The sequence below is a fragment of the Helicoverpa armigera genome, chromosome 31, assembly GCF_030705265.1.
Source record: "Helicoverpa armigera isolate CAAS_96S chromosome 31, ASM3070526v1, whole genome shotgun sequence".
Classification (NCBI taxonomy): Eukaryota; Metazoa; Arthropoda; class Insecta; order Lepidoptera; family Noctuidae; genus Helicoverpa; species Helicoverpa armigera.
Genome location: NC_087150.1, coordinates 4,737,835 through 4,760,884, shown reverse-complemented (window position 1 = coordinate 4,760,884; position 23,050 = coordinate 4,737,835). Strand labels below are relative to the sequence as shown.

At 38.4% G+C, this 23,050-nt stretch overlaps 1 protein-coding gene across 2 annotated transcripts in view; it reads left to right on the top strand.

Moving 5' to 3' along the window:
* The window catches only part of LOC110381242 (BCL2/adenovirus E1B 19 kDa protein-interacting protein 3), a 50,721-nt gene that overhangs the window by 9,477 nt on the left and 18,194 nt on the right, over positions 1-23,050 (top strand). The window contains exon 1 of one of the 2 annotated variants that reach the window (XM_064043416.1): positions 17,377-17,562. The exons of the other annotated variant lie outside the window; for it this stretch is intronic. Within the exon in view, the coding sequence (XP_063899486.1) occupies positions 17,520-17,562 (43 nt within the window). The 5' untranslated portion in view covers positions 17,377-17,519. Of the gene's footprint in view, positions 1-17,376; positions 17,563-23,050 lie in introns of those variants that run through there. 2 annotated transcript variants of the gene reach the window in all.

Genomic DNA, 23,050 nt, shown 5'->3' with positions numbered 1-23,050 from the left:
ACAAGCTATACTTAGAATCCCGTTTTCCCCTGAACAACAGTTTTCAGTGAACTCGCGAAGTTGTTTACAAAATATGTGTAGGTACCTATGTACTGTTTAATCGTCTGAAAGTTGTCGGAACATGTTAGAACGTATTGTTTCTGATTCGTTGAATTTCACTTTCAGTTGATTTTCAGTAAGTTTATGGCTTGAATTGGAGTTGACGTTGGTTTTGTTCGCGTTCCGATAGGACAGCGTTATAAAAGTACATATACTAATATGAATTATCCTATTTAAGTATAATTAATATATGATGCACTAGCTGGTGCCCGCGACTTCGTCTGCGCAGGTTTAGTATTTCGAACAATATGTTTACAAATTGTAGCCTATGTGTTATTCTGATGTATAAGCTATATTATTGTAAAGTTTCATTAAAATCCATTCAGTAGTTTTTGCGTGAAAGAGTAACAAACATCCATACATCCATACATACAAACTTTCGCGTTTATAATATTAGTAGGATGTTTGTTCAATTGTTCCTCTGTCACGCGAAAATTACCGAATGGATTTGATGAAACTTGGCAATTATATGGCTTATGTATCAGACAGAATAGTATGTAGGCTACTATTTTATTCGGATACGAAAAGCAGTACCCATGTGTCAACTAATCCGCGCACTCGGATAAAATTTTGCTATTAGCCTTCCTCATTAAATGATCTAACACAAAAATATTTTTACCTATCGGATCAGGAATTCCTTAAGATTGGCGCATTTAAATAAACAAACAAACTTCAGCTTTGTAATAGTAGTAGGTAGTACAATAGAAGATGTAAATTAATTCAATGAAAGCAAAACAAGTAAACAATATAAATTGTTATACTATTCTAATACAAATAAACATCTTACAATTGTATTCAATAAACACTTTACATACAAATATACGTACTCAAATGTACTACAAACATTAGCAGAGTATATAAACAAAAATATTTACTTTCTCAAAGAAAACAACCTGAGCGAATTCGCTTTAAAATTTATCTTCATCTATACTAATATTATAAAGCTGAAGAGTTTGTTTGTTTGTTTGAACGCGCTAATCTCAGGAACTACTGGTCCGATTTGAAAATTTATTTCAGTGTTAGATAGCCCATTTATCGAGGAAGGCTATATGCTACTTTTGTCCTGGTACGGGAAGTAGTTCCCACGGGATGCGGGTGAAACCGCTGGCAGAAGCTAGTCTCATATAATATACAGGCTGTCAATTGAACATCTTTGGCAGTCGTTACGGGTAGTCAGAAGCCAGTAAGTCTGACAACCAGTCTTACCGGGTATTGGGTTGCCCGGGTAACTGGGTTGAGGAGATCAGATAGGCAGTCGCTCCTTGTGGCACACTGGTATTCAGCTGCCTGTTAAATTGGAAGCTGACCTCAACATAGTTTGGAAAAGTCTCCGAAAATGCTGTATCAGAAAACATAAACAAAAATATCTATATTCACAATGAAAACAACTCTCCTATTACGGGTCTGCTGGAATAGATTTCGATGAAACACAGGATTACACAGGGGGGTTTTAGCCGGTAGGAGTTCGGCACACCCCTCCGCCTCTCCCCAGGCGGAAGAAGTTCATTAGGATTACCCCGTCCCAAAAAAAAAGTGTCAGACTCTTACTGATTAAAACCACCATGTTCCTTCTTAACCCCTTTATGTACCAGCGCCGCGGTAGCTTAAATAAACTACAAACATAAGCAGTGATACCATAAACAAAAATATTTACATTCCCTCTGAAAACAAGCGAGCGCAATCGCTCTAAAGGACAATGCCTAAAAACGTCCCCACCCACCAACAGACTTGAAAGTAGTGTCATTGGATGCGCCTCATTTAATAGATCATTTCTCATTTAATTGATTTAATTTCCTCATTTAATTGATTATGGAGACATATTCCAAAAGTATGGGGTTTAGGAACTATAAGACAATTTAGTATCTTTAATAATCAATTAACTTCAAGTTTGTTAACCAATTACTCGGAGTTGGTTGGACCGATTTTGATGTTTTTATTTTTATTTTACAGAATCTATGTATCTCAAAGTTAGTCTAATTTAATTTTCATCAAGATCTTTTAAGCAGTTTTTGAGTTATCATCGGTTAAAATAATCGGTTTGAAGAGGCAATGTAGGATGTCTTAAGGACACCTTCACCACCACCAACAGACTTGAAACTAGTGTCATCGGAAGCGCCACCTTTGATAGATCATAACTATCATAACAATTTAATCCAAATGTATGGGGTTTTGGAAATATCCGACATTCTATTATCATCGCATTAAAAAAAAAAGTCATCAAAATCGGTCCACGCAACTCCGAGTAATTGGTTAACAAACTTGAAGTTAATTGATTATTAAGGATACTAAAATGTCGTCTATTTCCAAAACCCCATACATTTGGAGTAAATCGTTTTGATAATCATGATCTATCGAAGGATGCGCTTCCGATGACACTAGTTTCAAGTCTGTTGGTGGGTGGGGACAGGGTCCATACAAAATCCGGCATTGTCCTTTTATCTTTATCTCAACTGCCATCGACACGACCGCACGCTGCAGTGTTTGTAAACAGAATGAGTTTTACAAATCGAATTTCGAAGAGCGTTGACCTTTGCGGAAACCGTTTTTTTTATATGGCGGTAGCTGTTGACTTTTTTTTTGTGTTGGGATTTTCGGTTGTGGGTGTGAATGTTAATCCATACTGCTTACTTTAATATCGTAACTACGGAAGTGATTCTGTATATCTGTCAGGCTTTTATACAAAAGCTACTGAACCGATTTAAATAGATTTTGGTACACTATTTGTATTTTTGTGTTCAGAATATAGGAATTTTTTACCCAGTTGAGGGAAGTGATTCTCTCGGGACGTGGTTAGGTGAATACGCCAAGCTACAAATGCCTATAGTTATCGGCACGGATAATGAGCTCTCGGAAGAAGAGTGGGGATCGCTTTGTACACTTAAGGCAATAAATCACTTCTGCGCAGGTGAAGGTCAGGGCTCAATATCCTTGCCGATGATTGTATCTCCATATGCCATGGTTATTGGACAAGAATTTTTATGTTTGCACATTTTAGCAATTAAATCTATTGATTGTGTTATCGTGTAATCTCTATTACCCAACATCAGATCGCTTTATTTGCCTGAAAAACTGTCTCTTCAATCTTTTACGGCGCATAAGTGTGATAACAATTAGCACTCAATATGTAACCTCGCTAAGTGAGCAAAACAATGATCTGTTTAGCAGTTCTCCTCGCACGATTGTCACGACATACCAACAATACATATAACATGACATTATACATATAAACTTTCAATACTAACACGTTTCTGATTAATGGCCTGCTATGGCTACTGTTCTCTCAGGAGATCAGCTGCGCAGGACATGTTATAGTGCACGAGCATTTGCTTGGACACAGGTGCACTCCCTTCTCTGAATCATCAACTTCCAGACTACGGGCTGCTTTGTGAAAGTTCAAGAAACCCACAAAGCGATTTCGGCCCGACCCGGGAATCGAACCCGAGACCACAGCAGCCGCGCTTGCGACCACTAGACCAACGAGGCAGTCAAACTTTCAATGCACGATTATGAATAATGGTGACTCTCGACCACGATCTCTAAGGAGATCAGCTAGCTGCTCAGGATATATTATAGTGCACAAGCATTTGCTTGAACGCAGGTGCACTCACTATTCCTTCACTCGCATAGCGCGATGGGACGACAATCCGACACCACCGGAGAGAGATCACAAGCAGTCGACCGACATTAACGTGCTCTCCGATTATTAACTCCTGTTTTTGTGAAACCCGGGAAAGTTCCTTTTTATATTCGTGTAGTAAAACTTCTCAAAGTGTGGGTGAAATAACTAGATTTTTATTCTAACCACTTTTATGGGCACTATACTGCAGTTCCGAGTAAAACCTATTTAGTATTAAAGAAGGCTTTCCCCCCATGGTCACTATGCTTTGCAATTAGTGAAAATGGGTTTAGTAGTTTCAGAGAAACCCACACATCAAAATAATATATTACCTACCACTTGCTTCTGCCCGCGATTTCACCCGCGTCCCGTGGGATCTACTGCCCGTACCGTGATGAAATATAGCCTAGGTTACTCGGGAAGACTGTAGCGCCCCAACAGTGAAAGATGTTTTCAAATCTGTTCAGTAGTTTCGGAACCTTTAGGTTAGAAAGAAAAAGAGGCTTTCTTCTTTATCATATTAGTAAAGGTCATATCACTGCAAAGTTTTATCAAATCCATTCAGAAATTTTTGTGTGAAAGAAGAACGAACATCCAAACATACTGTACATCCACAATATTAGTCGGATTAAAAAAAAAAACATGTTCAATTTTATATCACAAATCAAGGCTGAAGATATAAAACCCACCTTTTATGTTTCGTTCAGAAATAAATGAAAACTTTATGGTTTTGTACTGAACTCGCGACATGCAAAGTTTATATTTATGTGGGTGCAGTCTACATAAGGAGAACAAAATGACTAGCGGAGATGTCATAACGCAAAATCTCTTAAGAAAGTAGCGCGACAACATGCGGGGCGAGGGGGACGAGGAACGCTACTATTATAGCTTATAGCTTATGGCGTCGTCCTAATTGGGAGCGATCGCGCGATGGCGCGATGCGTTTTTCATCTCACGATCTCACTTGCGAGGTTCCGAGGTTCAGATAGGACACTCTGATGAAATCTGTATGTTTGAACTCATCGAACGACGGGAACGCATCGTGTCATAGCACAATCGCTGTCAATTAGGACGACGTCTTAGATGAAAAACGCATCGCGCCATCGTGCGATCGCTGCCAATTAGGACGACGCCTTAAGCTCCGCACTTACACGCCTTCTATGGAAGGCCAATATTTTCAAAATGAAATCACCAATCAATCAAGACCAATCATTTACAGATGGAACCTGAACTCCTCGTTAGTTCACCAATAACTGATCGTACGTACTTTACCTAGAAGAAGGCGCCTGACCTACCTGCCTTATGGCATCTCCGCTCATAATTCCTTCCTCCGTGAGTGTGCAGATAAAATGCTGTATGTGTGTGTTTTTCTAATAAATAAATAAATAATAATAAATAGAAAATTGAAAAGCTACGATTTTTGCTATTCGAAAAATAAGACCCGATTCCGAGGAATGTACAAATACAGTTTTTTAGAGTTCTATACTAAGTTCATCAATGAATAGTGTATGACCTTCACGATTCGACCTCAAGGTAACCTATTTAATTGCTAGTCTATTGTTCACAGACATTCTGACCTGCTCCATATTTATTACAAACACAAGGACATTATGTTACTCGTGTGCACGCGAAAGTTTGGATTTATTATTATGCGGCTGTTGCGTAGCCACTAGCCACGAGCATCATCTCCCGAGTCTTTTCCCAACTATGTTGGGGTCGGCTTCCAGTCTCACCGGATGCATCTATGTACCAGTGTTTATAAGGAGCGACTGCTCAGCTGACCTCCTAAACCCAGTTACCCGTACCGGGCAACCCAATACCCCTAGGTAAGACTGGTTGTCAGTTTTCCTGGCACAGTGGATAGTCTTCTGACTATCCGTAACGACTGCTAAAGATGTTCAATGACAGCAGAATTTACAGCAATATAGCTCATCAAATTCTTCATAAAATAAATACTTTCACTGAAGACACGATTTCTTATATCTAACAGTATTTTCTTCATACTAGTGCAGTCCTTTCGTAGCACCGGAGACACAACGCAAAAAAGTTAGTCGTATCAACGCTTTTTACCAGAATGTTCGAGGACTTAAAACAAAGCTGTCAATGTGGCGTAACAACCTCGCCATCTCACCCTATAACCTCATAGCTGTAACCGAAACATTCTTGGACTCTTCTGTTCTGAACCCTGAACTTGAAAGTGGTGATTGGAATGTTCTGCGCCGTGACAGGCATACGCCGTGTGGAGGAGTCGTGCTCGCAGCGCGACCACCTATTACGTTACTCAGAAAACAGGAATATGAGACTGTCTGTGGTGAGGATCTGTGGGCATCTTTTAGTTGGCGTGGTCATCCATTTCTCATATGTGTTGTATATATAAAGCCTAGTGCCAAAGATGAGGAATATATGCGTTGGTTCTGCAAAGTCGAAAGTTTTATAAACAATTTTAAAGGTTCGGTTATTATTATGGGTGATATTAATCTCAATAGTGCATCAACCTGTGTTAAAAATTATTATTGTTATTTTGTGTCTTTCTGTGGTCTTGTTGATAAAAATGTAGTCTTTAATAGCTATGGAGGAATTTTAGATGTCATATTAGTCCGGGATGGATCTCTAGATGCCGTAGTTAGTAGTATAGATGGACTTGTTCCACCTGACTCGTATCATCCTCCGCTTAATGTAGAGATTCAAGTCGAATCAGCTAATGGATCAGATGCTATTGAACCGAGCAATATAAATCCAGATAAAGACTGGAACTTTAGCAAATGTGACCTCAAACAACTTTACGAATCCCTATCTGAAATCTCTTGGGAATCGGTGTTACAATGTAACAAAGTTGAAGATGCTGTTAGTACATTTTATAATAATATCTATAACATTTTTGATGACTGTGTGCCCAAAAAACATCGTGCTAAATATTCTACTAAACGATATCCTGTTTGGTTTACTTCAGAATTAATAAATGACATTAAACTTAAACTTAAACTACATGCAAACTGGAAGCGTACCAATAACCCCGACGATTATAAGAGATTTGCGGATCTCAGGAACACCTTAAAGTGCCGAACAACAGAAGCCTATAGTTTATACATAAAGCGCGTAGAAAATAATATTAAATGCAACCCTCTAGAGTTCTGGCAGCATGTTAAGAGCTTAAGATCTAAAGGAGGCTTTGAACCAAGTGTTTCTTTTAATGGCGACAGTTTTTCGGGAGCAGCAGCTGCTGAGGCCTTTGCCAACTTTTTTGCCAGTGTGTTTCTGCCCGACATACCACAGTTGAATGCAGCATGTGTAAATAGTCTCGACAATAGTTCCAACAGTAATTACATTAATGTTTTCAAATTTACTCTTGACGATGTTCAATATGGTATTAATAAACTAAAACCTAGAAGTTCAATAGGACCTGACAGTATTCCGGCTTTTATATTGAAACATTTCAAAGAACATTTTTCTGCTCCTTTATGTCACATCTTTAATTTATGTCTAAATACGGGTATATATCCACATCACTGGAAAATTTCACGTGTCACGCCCATACCTAAAACTAGTAACAAATCAGCAGTCGAAGGTTATCGACCTATAGCTATATTATCATCTCCTGCAAAGATATTTGAAAATGTTCTACACAAGTTAATATACTCGCAAGTTGAAAAGCATTTACGTAACAATCAACACGGTTTTAGATGCAAGAGGTCTGTCAATACCAACCTCCAGACAATTACTGAGTACATATCAAAACATCTTGATAAAAAACGCCAGGTAGACGTGCTTTATTTCGATTTTCGTAAAGCCTTCGACAGAGTCAATAATGACATCTTGCTTTTAAAACTTAGTGCCATTGGCTTCTGTCCTAATCTACTCCGACTTCTAGCCGACTATCTCCGGGACCGTCAGCAATTTGTAAGGCTTGGTGTCTACGATTCTCACCCCTACCATACGCGTTCCGGTGTAAGTCAAGGGTCAATACTTGGGCCTCTTCTTTTCCTACTCATGGTCAATGACTTACCATCTGTCCCTAAATTCGCAGAAAGTCTCCTTTACGCGGACGATCTTAAGCTTTACGGTGCGGTTGACTCTCTTTCGGATTGTGAAGCCATGCAAAGAGATATAAATGCCATACACGAGTGGGCGGTCCAGAATAAAATGGAATTCAATTTGTCCAAATGTTGTGTAGTGACTTTTGGTCGAATGCGACATCCAATTTATTTTGAATATACATTAAATGGTACTAAGATATTAAGATCGAATAACATGAAAGACTTGGGTGTCACATTTGACCAGAAGCTTACTTTTCACGACCATATCTCAACGGTTGCCAAGGAATCCTTTAAAAGGTTAGGGTTTGTACTCCGCATTGCTCGTGAATTCAACAATAAACACGTGATAAAGCTTCTGTACAGTGCACTAGTACGAACCAAATTAGAAGCCAGTTCTTCTGTATGGAATCCGCATGAAGCCAAATATGCTCTTCTTTTAGAAAAAGTGCAAAAAGCATTTTTGCGGTTTCTCTACAGAAGAACTTTCGGATACTATCCTTACCTTTACCCTACCAAGTTCCTTTTGGGATGTTTGGGGTATAACATGTTGGCGGTAAGGCGGGAGTGTGACCAGATAGGAACTATGCTCAAAATTTGTAAAGGTTTGACAGATGCACCTGATATCCTTAATGAGCTGATTCGACTATACACGCCGAATAATTATATCCGCAGCAGAAGGCATCGTCTGTTAGACGTGCCTCCGTGTCGAACCGCAGCCCGCGCTACGGCTCCCATACCGCGCGTGTTGAATACGATCAACAAACTCGTGGAAGCCAACCCGGACTGCGATATATTCGAAGACGATTTTGTTCATATAATGGGCGTATGCCTAAAATTTTGTGAAAACATTTCCTAATTTTATTACTTGTTTATTTTTATATGTGTTTTTTTTTTTTATATTATTTTATACTTTTGTTGTATTTAACAGTATTTTTAAGCTTGTATTTTAAATTTAATTTTAAGTTTACGATTTATGTAATTGGCTGTTAAAGCCGTGTAAGTCGAATAAATAAATAAATACTTCTAAAGGAATTGTTACGTGCATTCTCTTAGTCGGTATTTCATCATAGAATGTATTAATGCGTTTTCTAAGATGTCTGACAATACTTTCACGGTATCTATACGTTTGAGCTATTCAGTCGGAACAAATATCTTCACTATCTATTGAATGTTTCAAAGGCGTTCTAAGAATTCCCATTCAGTGTATGTAGCTTTGTTTTTCAGTCATACATTGATTGACAGTTATCATTTAGCTTCCCAGGTAGTCCATGAAACTGTACAGACTAGGCTTTTGAATATACAGTACAGCGTACGCAAAAAAAAATTAGTTGGGTTAGTTATCTCCTAAACATATGTGGCCTATATTCTCTCAAATTTCCGTCACCCTCACCCCAAGTTTCGAGACGACAAAATCTTTGGCGACTATTGGAACGTCTATTCTTTATAATGTATCGTGTATTATACTTTGCAAAATTTTTATAAAGAACATAATTACAGAGCTTCCAATCAAAACAAATTTTGCTCCACTTTGAGTACTAAAACAAATAAATAAAACTAAGCCAATAGGCTACTGCAACCTTGACATTTCTAACGTACTCAGTAAATGACTCAGTAGTCATATGGGTATTCGATCATGTATGGAAGATAATGTTTAATGAGGCCAACATACATACTTGAGAGATCACTATTGAGCTTTTAGGGATCGCCTGTTGGGTGAATCCCTAGCTGTCTTCTGGTCGTGAGATGCAGAGGGTTGAGAGAAACACGGTGTTCGGATATCGGATATATTTCGCGTAAACCCATATAGAACAGTTCACTCCGACCAGTGCGCAGGAACTGTCCGTGCCTCTCATACCTCACGCTCTCACACATGCTTACCTTGCACTCTGCCATACATACATACATGTGTCAGTACAAGCTCCTGGCTATGTAACAGTCGTACGGGTCGATCGATCATAAGGTTAAGCAACGCTTGGTGTGGATGGTAATCTCGCTTACCAAGGACTATTGGCTTGCCCTTGTAACTGGGTTGAGGAGATCAGATAGGCAGTCGCTCCATGTGGCAAAATGATACTCAGCTGCATTCGGTTAGACTGGAAGCCGACCCCAACATAGTTGAGAAAAGGCTGCGTAGATGAGTAGGAATATTATGCTAAATTCCACATAGCAACGCCATAGAAGGACTGATAAAGGATTTGAAGGGGTTAAAATAGAGTATAGATAATCCTAGTATACTCCTATCTTATCTATGACCAAACAAAACATACCATTTGCATAACTTGGTCACGAGACTGATAAAAGATAAAGGTAATTTTAACTATATAAGGTTAAATATGTATTGATTTTTATGGACAATACGGCAGACTAGTATATACATACATTCAGTGGGGTCCATCAGGGCCAAAGCCTGCTACGCAAATTTGCGCTCATTACCGCGGCGCTGGTACATAAAGGGCTTAAGAAGGAATATGGCGGGTTAGTCAGTAAGAGTCTGACACTCCCTTACGTTGCACCCTCAGTGGGAGGGGTCATTTGCAATCAAAAGGGACTTTTTTTTTTAACGACGTCAAAAATCATCAAATGACCCCTGCCGCTGTGGGTTAGCAGCGGTGAGGGAGTGTCAGACTCTTACTGACTAAAAACCGTCGTGTTCCGTCGTAGGCCTTTTTATGTGCTAGGGCCGCGGTATCTCTTAAGAACAACCCGCACAATCAAAAGGGACTAGGATATAGATAGAGTCTGCTCACAATTAACATTTCCAACCATATCTACTTTCACACAATCCATCCATCGTTTCGTTGGTTGTCTTCTTTTTATCTATCCACGTTCCACGTTTATGCCCAAAGCCGAAAGAAGTACCTAACATTATTTTTTATCATCGCCCAGATGCAAGTGAATTCAAGACAAAAAGCTAGTATTACAAAGCAAATGTAATGAATATTAATTACGCTCATTACGTCAGTGTGATCTCATTACATAACCGGGATATAGATGTCTGATTGGCTTCGTTAGTTACGAACAGACAGACAGACGACTTTTAATGTAAGACATTTGATATTCTTAACTCTGCATGTATCCTTTGACGAACAAAAAGTGCCACTGAATGAGATCAGGTTTTTTGACCGACTACAGAAAATAGTATTTGACAGTCTTAGGAGAAAGTTTTGGGTATATTATTGATTATTTTATAGACGGTTTTACTTTTTTGATAGTTTGCTTGTTCTTACATTAAAGGCTCTGATTTGAAAAATTCTTTCACTGTTTGAAATCTATAATTCCCGAGTAATATAGGACTTTTTTTTAACGACGTCAAAAATCATCAAATGACCCCTCCCGCTGTGGGTTAGCAGCGGTGAGGGAGTGTAAGATTCTACTGACTAAAAACCGTCGTGTTCCGTCGTAGGCCTTTTATGTACCAGGGCCGCGGTAACTCTTTCGAACAACCCGCAGCCCCTGGAACAGCCCACAGCCCCGGGAGTAACCTTCTCAGTGCCTTGTACATGAGCTATTTAATTACTTGCAACTTTTTCCTCACATCTGCTACTCATCTCTTAATTGTTTACAAACCTGTCTTTTTTTGCAAAAACCTGCGCACCTGTTAAACATACAGCTACAGAACAAAACGAACTTTCAAAAGGATGTCCAAAAAATAAACAAAAGCGTGTTAAAAAAAAATACTGTAAAGTCAAGTAACGTGAGTAGCGAAGGACGCAAACTGGTTTTGGTGAACTACCGTGCAATAGGGCTGGCAATTGAGCCGGTAGACTTGGATTTGGTTTGGATTTAAATTTTTATAAGAATTCGGGTCATTTTTTTGGTTGCCATTTCAACATCTTTGGCAGTCGTTACGGGTAGTCAGAAGCTAGAAAGTCTGATAACCAGTCTTACCAAGGGGTATGAGAGGTTGAGGAGTTCAGATAGGCAGACGCTCCTTGTGGCACACTGGTACTCAGTTGCATCCGGTAAGACTGGATGCCGACTCTAACATAGTTGGGAAAAAGCTAGGCAGATGAGTTCAGGTTATAGAAAATTCGGACACATTCTTTATTTTTAAAATTGTCTTGAAGTGAAGTCTTAAGATAACCATCATTTTAAACACTATTCAATACATCATTTTCAGTAGTCTTATCAATATTGTTTACCATTAATTAGGTGCATACCTAATCACAACTGTTTGTTACACACACACACACACAAACAAATACACACTAAAAAGAAATCAAACCTAGACTCGCTCTAATAACCGTACTCCAATTACTATTGTTTATTCGTTATCAACTAAGTTGGTAGCCCTACTGATAAAGCTACCTACGTGACTGGTGACTCATTCACATTACAACCTACGTGCGTGCGCGCAGTGTTGTGTTTCGAACAGCTTCGGTAGGCGTACAATGTTTGGTGTCTGTGGCGAAATTTATATATTTGCTGTTATGTAGTTGCATCTAAGTCCTGGGGAAGTTAAAAAATTACTGGTTGTTGATTTTGTCTGTATGGAGCTAACTAAGAAATTCATGGGGTTTTATTTCGCAAAATGCTGTAATAGTGGGTGCTTATATTCTAAAAGTCTCTTGCCTTTGAGAATTCTCGGGGTTTCTTAAAAATTGTGATATGAAGTATATTATCTTTTATGAGATCCTGCTAAAAAAAACTCATATAGTGTAATCGTAAAACTTTCTTTGGATGGTGGATGGGTTATTTTAGGCTACTTTGGTTCCATGTAGGAAAAGGTTCCCTCGGGACTCGTGAGAGCTAGTAGTGAAATACTACTAATATGTTTAGTAAGAATGTTCATACGATCTTATTCGCCCTCTAGTTCATTGTTTGTTTGCTCTAAACGCACCTCAGAAAGTACCTATGCCTATAATTCCTTCCATATTTACATTGGTTAAATATCTATTCCCTTTAGATAACAACCTACGTGTATATGTTTATCTATATACAACAATAACAAGTCGGTCGATGCACCGTTAGCTAAGCGAAGGACAGCAACCGGTTCTAGTGCATGTTTGTACACAGCGTGAGATAGGATGCAATCCTTACTCTAGTACAACGGCTGTTCACAATATTCTATGTAGTAAGAAAGAAAGAAAAACTATTTATTCATAAGATGCACACACGTTAACAGTAAATTAAAGTAGGGAATAATACAACAATCAATGATAAAATAAACGCATAAAATGGTGGGTGACACTAGCCCTATGCAAGTACACAATGATAGAATCTTATCTTCATTAAGCAAAACAACAGATAGATATAGTATAGAGTATATTGGGAACCGCCGTAAATGCCTAAGTTACTCTGACTTATCATCTCCATCTCCCGACTCCCGAGCCTTTTCCCAACTATGTTGGGGTCGGCTTCCAGTCTAACCAGATGCAGCTGAGTACCAGTGTGCCACAAGGAACGGCTGCCTATTCTGGAAAATGTGATAACCAATCTTACTCGTTGATAATACTGGTTGTCAGACTTTTTGCTTTCTGGGTACCCGTAACGATTGCCAAAGATGTTCAAATGCCAGCCCACCAGTTTAACGTGCCTTCCGAAAAACGAAGGATTCGTTATGACAAGATTGTCATCCATCCACGAACTGACCACGGCAAGAGATGCTTAGCCTTATGATCGATCCATCTGCGTGACTAGCATTTTAGAAAAATGAGATCTTACAAAAATAGTCTGGTTTAGTTAGAAACATTAAATGTACCTCGTAGGTATTTAATTATGTTTTTCCGTCAACAATTATTATTTTAATTAATTCTTGGAAATACCTGAACCTATTGTTCTACTAACAAGTTTTATAATTGAGACTAGCTGTTGCCCGCGACTTCGTCTGCGTGGGCAATATAGAATTTTCGTTTATTTAATCGTTCATTGCTCAACCCCCGTAGGTGATAGCGTGATAATATATAGCCTATGTGTTGAACCGGCCCCCAGGTAATAGTCATGCAAAATTTGATTTAAATCCATGCAGTACTTTTTGAGTTTATCCGGGACAAACATACAGACAAACAGATAAACAGACATACAGACAAAAATTCTAAAAACTACATATTTGGGTTCAGAATCGATTATGGATCACCCCCCAAGTATTCTTTAAAAAAAATATTCAATGTACAGTTTTGACTTTCCTATCATTTTATTATATGTATAGATATGAAACCTAATTACTTAAAAAAAAAACTACACATTCGTCTTGCATCGCTATTGACAAATGTGCACTCATATTATCTACCGCACTACATAATCTATGTGTAGCCTTTAGTTTTGGTCTAAGCCTATAGTCTGGAAGTTGGTGATTGATATAATGTACTCGTGCATCAGAGAGCACGGGTCCTGTCATCTCTCTCCGGTGGTGTCGGATTGTCGTCCCATTGCGCTATGCGAGTGAAGGAATAGTGAGTGCACCTGCGTCCAAGCAAATGTTTGGGCTCTATAATATGTCCTGCGCAGCTGGCTGATCTCCTTAGAGGCCAGCCGCCGTGGATTATAACCGGCCCGGATGCTACAAGTCAGCCTGACTTGTTGGAAAAAGGCAAAGGTAAAAGACACAGGTTACTAAAAAATCCTTCTTTATTATGGGCCTGCCCAAATCCGATAATTGGTGACCGATTTTTCGAAAGAGAAAAAGCAATAGTCCAACTCACACGTCCTACAAAAAATTGGCTCTATTATCTGTCTTGATAAAAAGTCTGAAGTAATGTGTGGGGTTTGGCCTTTTTTTTAACGACGTCAAAAATCATCAAATGACCCCTCCCGCTGTGGGTTAGCAGCGGTGAGGGAGTGTCAGACTCTTACTGACTAAACACCGTCGTGTTCCGTCATAGGCCTTTTATGTACCAGGGCCGCGGTAACTCTTTCGAAGAACCCGCAGGGGAGCCTTTGGCCTGCATCAGACTGACAGTCAACACATAGTAAGACCGTGCCCCCATACATGTCAGATTTCTTCACACTCCAAGAATTCTCTTCGATCATCGCCCGCTCTATAAATAAAGACTATTCTCGAGTCTGACGTCAGAATGAAAGTGATTGCACCTTACACGTGGCGAAATTGTTTGTTTCATTGACATCGAGGTGCATGTGGAAACATATACTAGTTTTAAACTGACTGGACAATAGAAGGAGGAGGCTCTCAAATCGGGAAGTTTTTAAGGAGAGAGCCGCACGGATGGTACTAAGGTTGTGCGAATGGCTGTTAGACTACCTTGTCATGACAGTTCTTCCGTGTTTAGAAAGGCACATGAAATTTGTGGACTTGGCTATCATTCGAACATCTTTAGCAGTTGTTAAGTCGTTTTCAAATGACATTCGTAGAACCACGCGGAACAGCTAGTGATGTATCAAGATCACGTCATATTATTTTTCCCTACTAAACACTCCCATTCGGGTGTAGTGTTTTGTTAAACCATTTGACCGTAGCACAGTCACTAACCAATTTCTGAGTTGCAAAGTTATTTGAACTAAACTATAACAGACGACATCTTAACCTTCTAATGACAGTAGATTCTGGACACCCCATCTCCAAAAAGGATACACTCATTACTCGAGAGACGAACAAGACTGTCAGACAGTGACCGATTGCCGCCAATTGCGGACTGTATGCCCAAAATAACGAGTCTACTGACCTGCTCACAAGACCTCGGTCACGTATGCCCTGTAATCACGGCCAGGCAGAAATAAACGGATGTTTTATCAATGAGAAAGTCGACTTTTTACAAAATCGACTAATAAACGACGAACGACGAAATCTGTCCACCCGTTTGAAATGAAACATTAGGAATGCCTTCCTTTCTCTTACTGGCATCAGTACCAATAGACTATTTATTTTTAACTAGTTCTATAGTAGATTTCTAATGATCTTTCCTTCACCATTTATGATGTTTCATGTGAACCCGAGCCCTGAGCCTTTTCCCAACTATCTTGGGGGTCGGATTCCAATTTAACCAGATGCAGTTGAGTACCATTGTGCCACATGGAGCTACTGCCTATCTGAAATCCTCACTTAAGTAATCTGGGCAACCATTTGAGTTCAAAGTCAAATCATTTTATTTCATTTAGGCCTTAGCAAGCACTTATGATCGTCATAATATAAATAAGTTTGATGCATGTGGCACACTGGTACTGCGTCCAGTTAGACTGGAAGCCGACCGCAGCGTAGTTGGGAAAAGTCTAGACAGATGGGATGATTATACAATACTGCAGTACGTGATAAAATAAACGAGTTAATAGCCAGGACGAGTCGTCAATCACGTACTCTCAGCTGCCTACGTTTCTTAGTGAACGTAGGTCAAGACTTTTGAAGTAATTCGTCGAAGAGACTTGTTCATTTGAAAGACGGCCATTTTGCAGCGATTTTCGAAATTTTCGTACACTGAGTCACTCCGAATGTCATGAAACTCAGACAAAAATGAGACTACTAAACCGACAAGCATGTACATTTAGTGATTTTGGAAAAGTAAATATAAATAGAATTTCTTCTTCCTTAGTATTTTCATGACTACCTCTTGGACTGAGTCCCAAATGACTCCCTCCCAATTGACTCTTTTGGTAACTTATGCTTTTCATGTCCATCATCTTTCACAGCAGTGGTAGCACGTGTGAGTCCGTCAGATGCGTTTGTGAACACTCTGACACTTGGGCGATTAAGAGTCAACCTGCTACATACGCTATCGGAATCAGATACTTACTCAGCTCCCATAATAATTGTAATATTACGAACATCACATAAAACGCCTTATATATTAACCATAATAATCTATTTACTGCTTCCTCATATAATAAAATGGTTGCATCAACAGAGCCATTGAATTGTAAACATATTGCAAGAGCGCTTATTTTAGAATCGCAGATTATTAAATGTTTTCTTATCTAGTGGTTTGTAAAGAAGAAGCACCTATTGATGAAATAAATAAATAAGAAATAACGGAATGATTGATTGAAAGAATCACCAGACACGCAATTGAGACTACAGATGGTTTTAGTCAGTCAATGAATAAATCAGTAACAGCCCAAAGTTTCGTAGAAAGTTTCCTCAGTGATATTAGACTTCTCTTTATCCAGTAATTTATAAGGACATCCTGGCCGATTTTCAGCCACAGCCACTGTTCTCGGAAGAGATCAGCCAGCTGTGTAGGACATAATCCGTTGAGAATGCAATTGATTCTCCAAGGCACGGTCTTTCTATAATATGTTAAACATTATTGAAAATTAGTCGGTTTAAAAGTAATCTAAATTATGAGGTGTCCAAAACTGTCTCTTTACCTTTGTTTCTCTATCTCCCCTTGCCCTTTTCATGCGCTTCTATCAGAATCATCATTGAATATTCAAGTTCACATCACGCTATCTGTAATAACATTCAATCATATTTAAAGGGCAATAAATTCGTCTATACCAAACACGCATTTACCATTATCTTCTAAATTCTAAATAGTCACTGCACTATCTTTCACACATGATATTTTTGTTTTCCAAACGTCAGATCTACGTCAAAGACAGACATAATTTTCCGTAAAACCAACCTTCTGTGACTATCTTTTGTGCGATAGCCGACGACGTGCGTGCTCACGCGCATTGCCGCTTTGTTTACTCGCTAGTCCACGCGTTCTCAATTTGAAAATTTTATATCAGTTACGCTCAGGCCGTCGAGTAGGACGGTCGTCTCGCACGGTGTTAACAGTGCCCTTTTACGCAGTTGTTATTTCTTAGTGTTGTTTTTTATTCTGGATTATTATTTCTTTTGTTTGTGTGTGTGTTGTGTTTAATATTGTGTTGTTACAATGGCTATGGAGCCGCTGACTACAGTTCCTGTGGATGAATTAGGTAAATACTCCTTTTGTTTACGTTTTGAGATTGTTGACTTGTATTGAAATTGAAAGTTGGTGCAATACTTTGGCTCTCGTGTTTAAATTTTTATTCTACTTGGATGGTCTCCAATTTGTTTGATTGATTTAATCATTGTTTACAGTGTGTCGATTCTTATGTACTTGCCACGTGTATTTTTTTTGCGAGTACTTTCTTAGTGTGTGTGTAAAAATAGTTTTGTACCGGTTTTTCTTGATTGGATTCCGTCGGTTATTTTTATAGATTAACATGTGGCTTATTGAAGAGCCGCATGGGTTGATTGATCATAAGGTTAAGCAACGCTTGGCTTGGTAGGTCCGTGGATGGATGAACATTGAACAAGTGAACATCTTGTCATGACGAGTTCCTACGTGCTTCGGGAGGTTAAATTAATGGGTCCCTTCTCTTTCATTTGAACATCTTTGGCAGTCTTTAGGTGGTCTGAAGTTAGAAAATCTGACAACCTTACCGATGAGTATGGGGTTGCCCCGGTAGCTATGTTCAGGGGTTCAGACAAGCAGTCTCTACATGTGGCACTTTGGTACTCAGCTGCATCCAGTTAGACTGGAAGCCGACCCCAACATATTTAGGTAGGAAAACGCTAGGCAGATGATGAGTTAGTTAGTTTGCAAATCATTTCTAAGTTTAACTTTCTTTACCAAGTTTTTTACATCGAAGTTCATTGTTATTTATACTTCTATACTTGCAGCTGTTATCGTTAATTAACATATAATTGAATAGTTTCATTTCAAACATGTTACACATCGTCAAATTATCGTGTGTTCGACAGAAATAGAATGCCCATCTCTTATCGAACTCGTTTTAAATGTCACAACAGAAATATGACCGGACATCGACGGATAGATGATGAGTTTGTTTTCGTAGAATGTACTGTAGAAAGACTTGTTAATGAGCTTTTAATTAAAAGTCTAGTATATTCTGGTTCTTAAGTAGATAGTCGGTTTTCTATGCCCAAGAAATGACACGTTTTCTTCATATAAGTTAGGAAAAGGCTTCTTTGATTGTAGCCACTTGCAAGACTGTAGGTATGAAGACTTTTTAGAAATCGTCAAATGATAGTTTCCGCTGTGGGTGTAAAGTCATAAGTGCTTGTAAAGGCCTAAATGAAATAAATGATTTGACTTTGACTTTGGTGCAGCGTGAGACTCTGTCTAACTATATCTTTTTTTTGTGATGGCAAAAATCATCAAATGATCCCTTCCGCTGTGGGTTAGCAACAGTGAGGGAGTGTCAGACTTTTACTGACTAGAGATCCATCATGTTCCCTCGTAGGTCTTTTATGTACCAGGGTGGCGGTAACTCTTTCGAACAATCCCGCAAACCCGGTTACTGACTATATCTCACGGGGAGAGTATAGCTTCCCAACTGTGAAATACTTAATCTTCAAAAAATTGCTCATCCTTTTTTGTTTCGGTGAAAAACAATCCCCGTTTCTCCTATACAGGTATATCCACAAATACATATAAAAATATACGTAGGGTAAATATGCCAAATGTCGGCCTCCCCCCAAACTTCGGCCGTCTGTACATTTTCAGCTTGCATTCATTCAAAAGGTAATTAAGTGTTAGTTTTGCTCCTCGAATTGCAACCTTGGTTTATACTCTATACGTACAAATCGTTACTATCCGATTCTGTCACTTACTCTTCTCATACTGAGCGTCAGTAGCGATTGCGCCGTTGAAACATCAAATTCGCACGTAAAGCAGCTTACTCGAAGTGAATACTCACATTTTGGGGATTGATATTAGAACGATAAAACATTTATTTATTTTTATTTTAAGCTTGATTATCACTAATGGGTTATTTTTACTATATTTTAAGATAGTTTTTTCAGCGTTTTGCGTATATTTTTCAAGGAAAAATAGGAGGCCGCCATTAGGACAACAGTTTTGACTTAAAACCGGAGTCTCGGCCGTGGCCGACTTAAAGCAAATGCAGTCTATTTTAAAAATTCCTATTGTACTAATTCCGTTGGCTTAACAAGAGAATTTGCAAAGCTTATAGGAAAATAGATCTATTTTACGTTTAATAGCCAAATAACGGCCGGGGTGATATTAGTTGAATCTCGAGAAATAAGGTACAAGAAATAGGGGCCGACATTAGAATCGTAAATAATCGTAATGTCGACCAGCCTCGAACTCAAGCGCCACTATACAGGCTGATGAAAAAATACTTTTATATTTTTTCATTTTCTCAAAATGAAATAATTTATTTATTATAATTCATTATATCGTAAAGGAGTTAAGTTTAAATGTAGGAGTTGACAATTTTGTAGGCATGTTTATGGTAGCTTTATAGTTTGGGACTTGCTATCTATTAAACCGTTCTTATTAGCTTAAAAAATATAAATGGTTGGTCGTGAAAACGACTTTTTTTGTTTAGGGGAAACAAAAAAAATATTTTACTATTACAATTACAAATGTATACTTAGTATTATATTATAATTCTGCTAAAATAAATCATGTTGATAATATTTGTCACTGCCTTAATTTAAAACAGCCTGTACCCGGCCGACATTTGGAAAAAACGCGACCGACCTTGAGCCGTGAATGGCCGACTTTAGGGTTTTTCTGTTCTCGACGCATCTAAGCCTTCTTACTTTTTTCTTTTCGTAGAAATATCAATCTTATGCCTATAAACATGACATAGATTAATCAAACTATCCAAAACCGCATCAGAAACTATCTTTCGTTGGAAACTGACGGTGCTATAGCGAACCGCAATCAGAAAATCGCTAAGGGGGCCGACATTTGGCGTATTTACCCTACTCCACGTTATCTGCGCCCGCGCACCAGTAAATAAAATGAAAGGCGCCTTTGTTTACATTTCGCTCTGGTCTGCTGGTTTGTAGCTGTCAAGGTTACTGCAATCACGATCACATTTGTTATGCTTATTTTTAGGAGTATATGGTGGTTACTGTTTACTGTGAAATTTTTGAGGAGAAAAAATTAAAGTTAAGTTACAGCATTTTTATCGTCCCACTGCTGGGAAGGCCTCCTCTCACACGGAGAAGGACTGTACTTATATAAATAAACTAAAAATGCATGAAAAATAAGACTTCTCTACTTAAAATCTGAAGAGACAGAAAACTAGGATATCTCCCCTTACCGTGCTTATTCATGCTTTTTAAATTTAAAAAAATCCTGTATGATGTGTAGGATCATTTAACACTAATTTTGCATCCTGAATCTCCTGAGCCTTTTCCCAACCATGTTGTGGTCGGCTTCCAGTCTAACCGGGTGCAGCCGAGTACCAGTGTGCCACAAGGAGCAACTGTTTATCTCATCTCCTCGAACGAGTTACCAGGGCAGCCTAAAAGCCTTGTAAAGTGGTTGTCAGACTTACTGGCTTCACTGGGTAGTTAGTAGTAAAAATGCCAAAGACGTTCAAATGACAGCCAGAACAAACCACTTTAACGTGAATTATTATTATTATGCTGCTCAGTGGTTTACTATTGAATTAACAGACAATGATTAGTCCAATCATATTCAAATATAAATCAAAATTATCTCTCTACATTATGTTTATAAACACATATCTGTCTCTCTTGTTTTGATAATTTCATCTGTCTCTTAAACAAAGCCAATGAACTTCATTATAAACAATTAATTTTCTAATTGAACACATTTATTCAGTTGCCAACTGTTTTGTTTAGTTCCGTATTTCGGAGAGCAATAGAAACTGTAGGTCCCGGCTGTCATTGAACAGCCTTGGCAGTTGTTACGGGTAGTCAGAAGCCTGGTAACCAGTCTCACCAGGGGGTATCGGGTTGTCCGGGTAATTGGGTTGAGGAGATGAGATAGACAGTCGCTCCATGTGGTACACTGGTACTCAGCTGCATCCGGTTAGACTGGAAGCGACCCCAACATATAGTAGGGGAGGCCTAGAAGGGATTTCGGGATTTACTCAAGCGCGGCAGATTAGTATATAGGGAGGTACCTATTACCCCATTTAACACCTCCACCAAATATAAGCCCTGTATATGCAGCCGCACGTCTAGAATAAAGGATCAGATTAGTAAAAAAAAAATTATCATCTGACATTCTCCAGCGCGTCAGATTAAGTTAGGGTAAGTTAGTTTTATGCTAAAAAGTGTATATTCCACTAATCTGACAATTTGCGATTGACGATAAGAAGTAGGAAGGTTACAAACTTGTAAAAAAAAAACGTCATCTTGACTTTCTCGAGCGCGGCTATTTTTTTTTTTATTTTGAAGGGAGTAATTCAACGTTCACGAAAAATATAAAATCTGACGATTCCCGTAAGCCGAAGTAAGGAAAATTAATCGATAAAGTTTAAAGCGTGCAGCTACGTGATGCCGGTATTCTCCTCCCAAGTTTCTATTCCTCTCTCTCTTTTTTCAATTCAATTCATTTGCAATAAGTGTTAGTACATTTTGGGTCTTAAATAATCTACACTAATATTATAAAGCTGAAGAGTTTTTTGTTTGAACTCGCTAATCTCAGGAAGTTACTGGTCATGGTATGCAGATATATTGTTTTAACGAAGACGATTCATTTTATTGCATACTTTTGTTAAATACGTGTGCCTTCCAGTTGCATTGTTTGTCTATCGTGATACCGAGAAATGCCGTTTCGTATACTTCGCCTTTTTTATACAGGTCGTGGTGGCCTAGTCATCCGGTTAACATTGGCTCTACTCTGCATAACGTGGTTCACAAATTACGCGCGTAGTGTCGCGTCATCAATGAAAGCAACTGCTATCTCTTTCTATCTGTTCTGCAAGAGTGGCAACGCGCAACTCTACTGGATGGTTTTAATTAAACTAATAAATTAAGTCTTTATACGTATTTTTTTTTGTACCTATGAAAATAGCTGGGAAAAAGGCTGGGCAGATTATTTAGATTTTAGATTTATCTATGGGTATTAAATTGAACAAAATTAGTTTTTGTAAGATTTACGCGTAGATTATTTCCGTCAAGCCATGTTATTATAGATTCTATTGTATTGTTTATGACACATGTATATTTATCAATGTCATTATAATTAAATGTAATTATTATAGAAATTTAAGTAAAGTATGAGCAGATTGATACACTCCGCTAATAGCAATGTCATATATATCATTGTATTATGTGCCTTCTTATCGAATTTTTGTCCTTTCTATTTTAATTTGCTTTGTTTTGTTGAATTGCTAATTGCTTTGTTGAAATGTTTGTCCGTTCTGAGATATATCTCAAAAAGTGTCTTTTTGATCTATAGATCAAAAAGTGTGTAAAAGTTGATAGTACTTAGAAGACATACTCGTAGTAGCACTTAGATATTCCTTTAAAAACTTGAGATATCAATGGATTATTTAGTTTTAACTTTTACACACTTTTTGATCTATATCTCAGGACGGGCAAACGTCAACAAAGCTGTCATATTAAAGGTTGTTCTAGATAAAAAGGCCTATACAATGATATGTATGACATTGCTATTGGTGG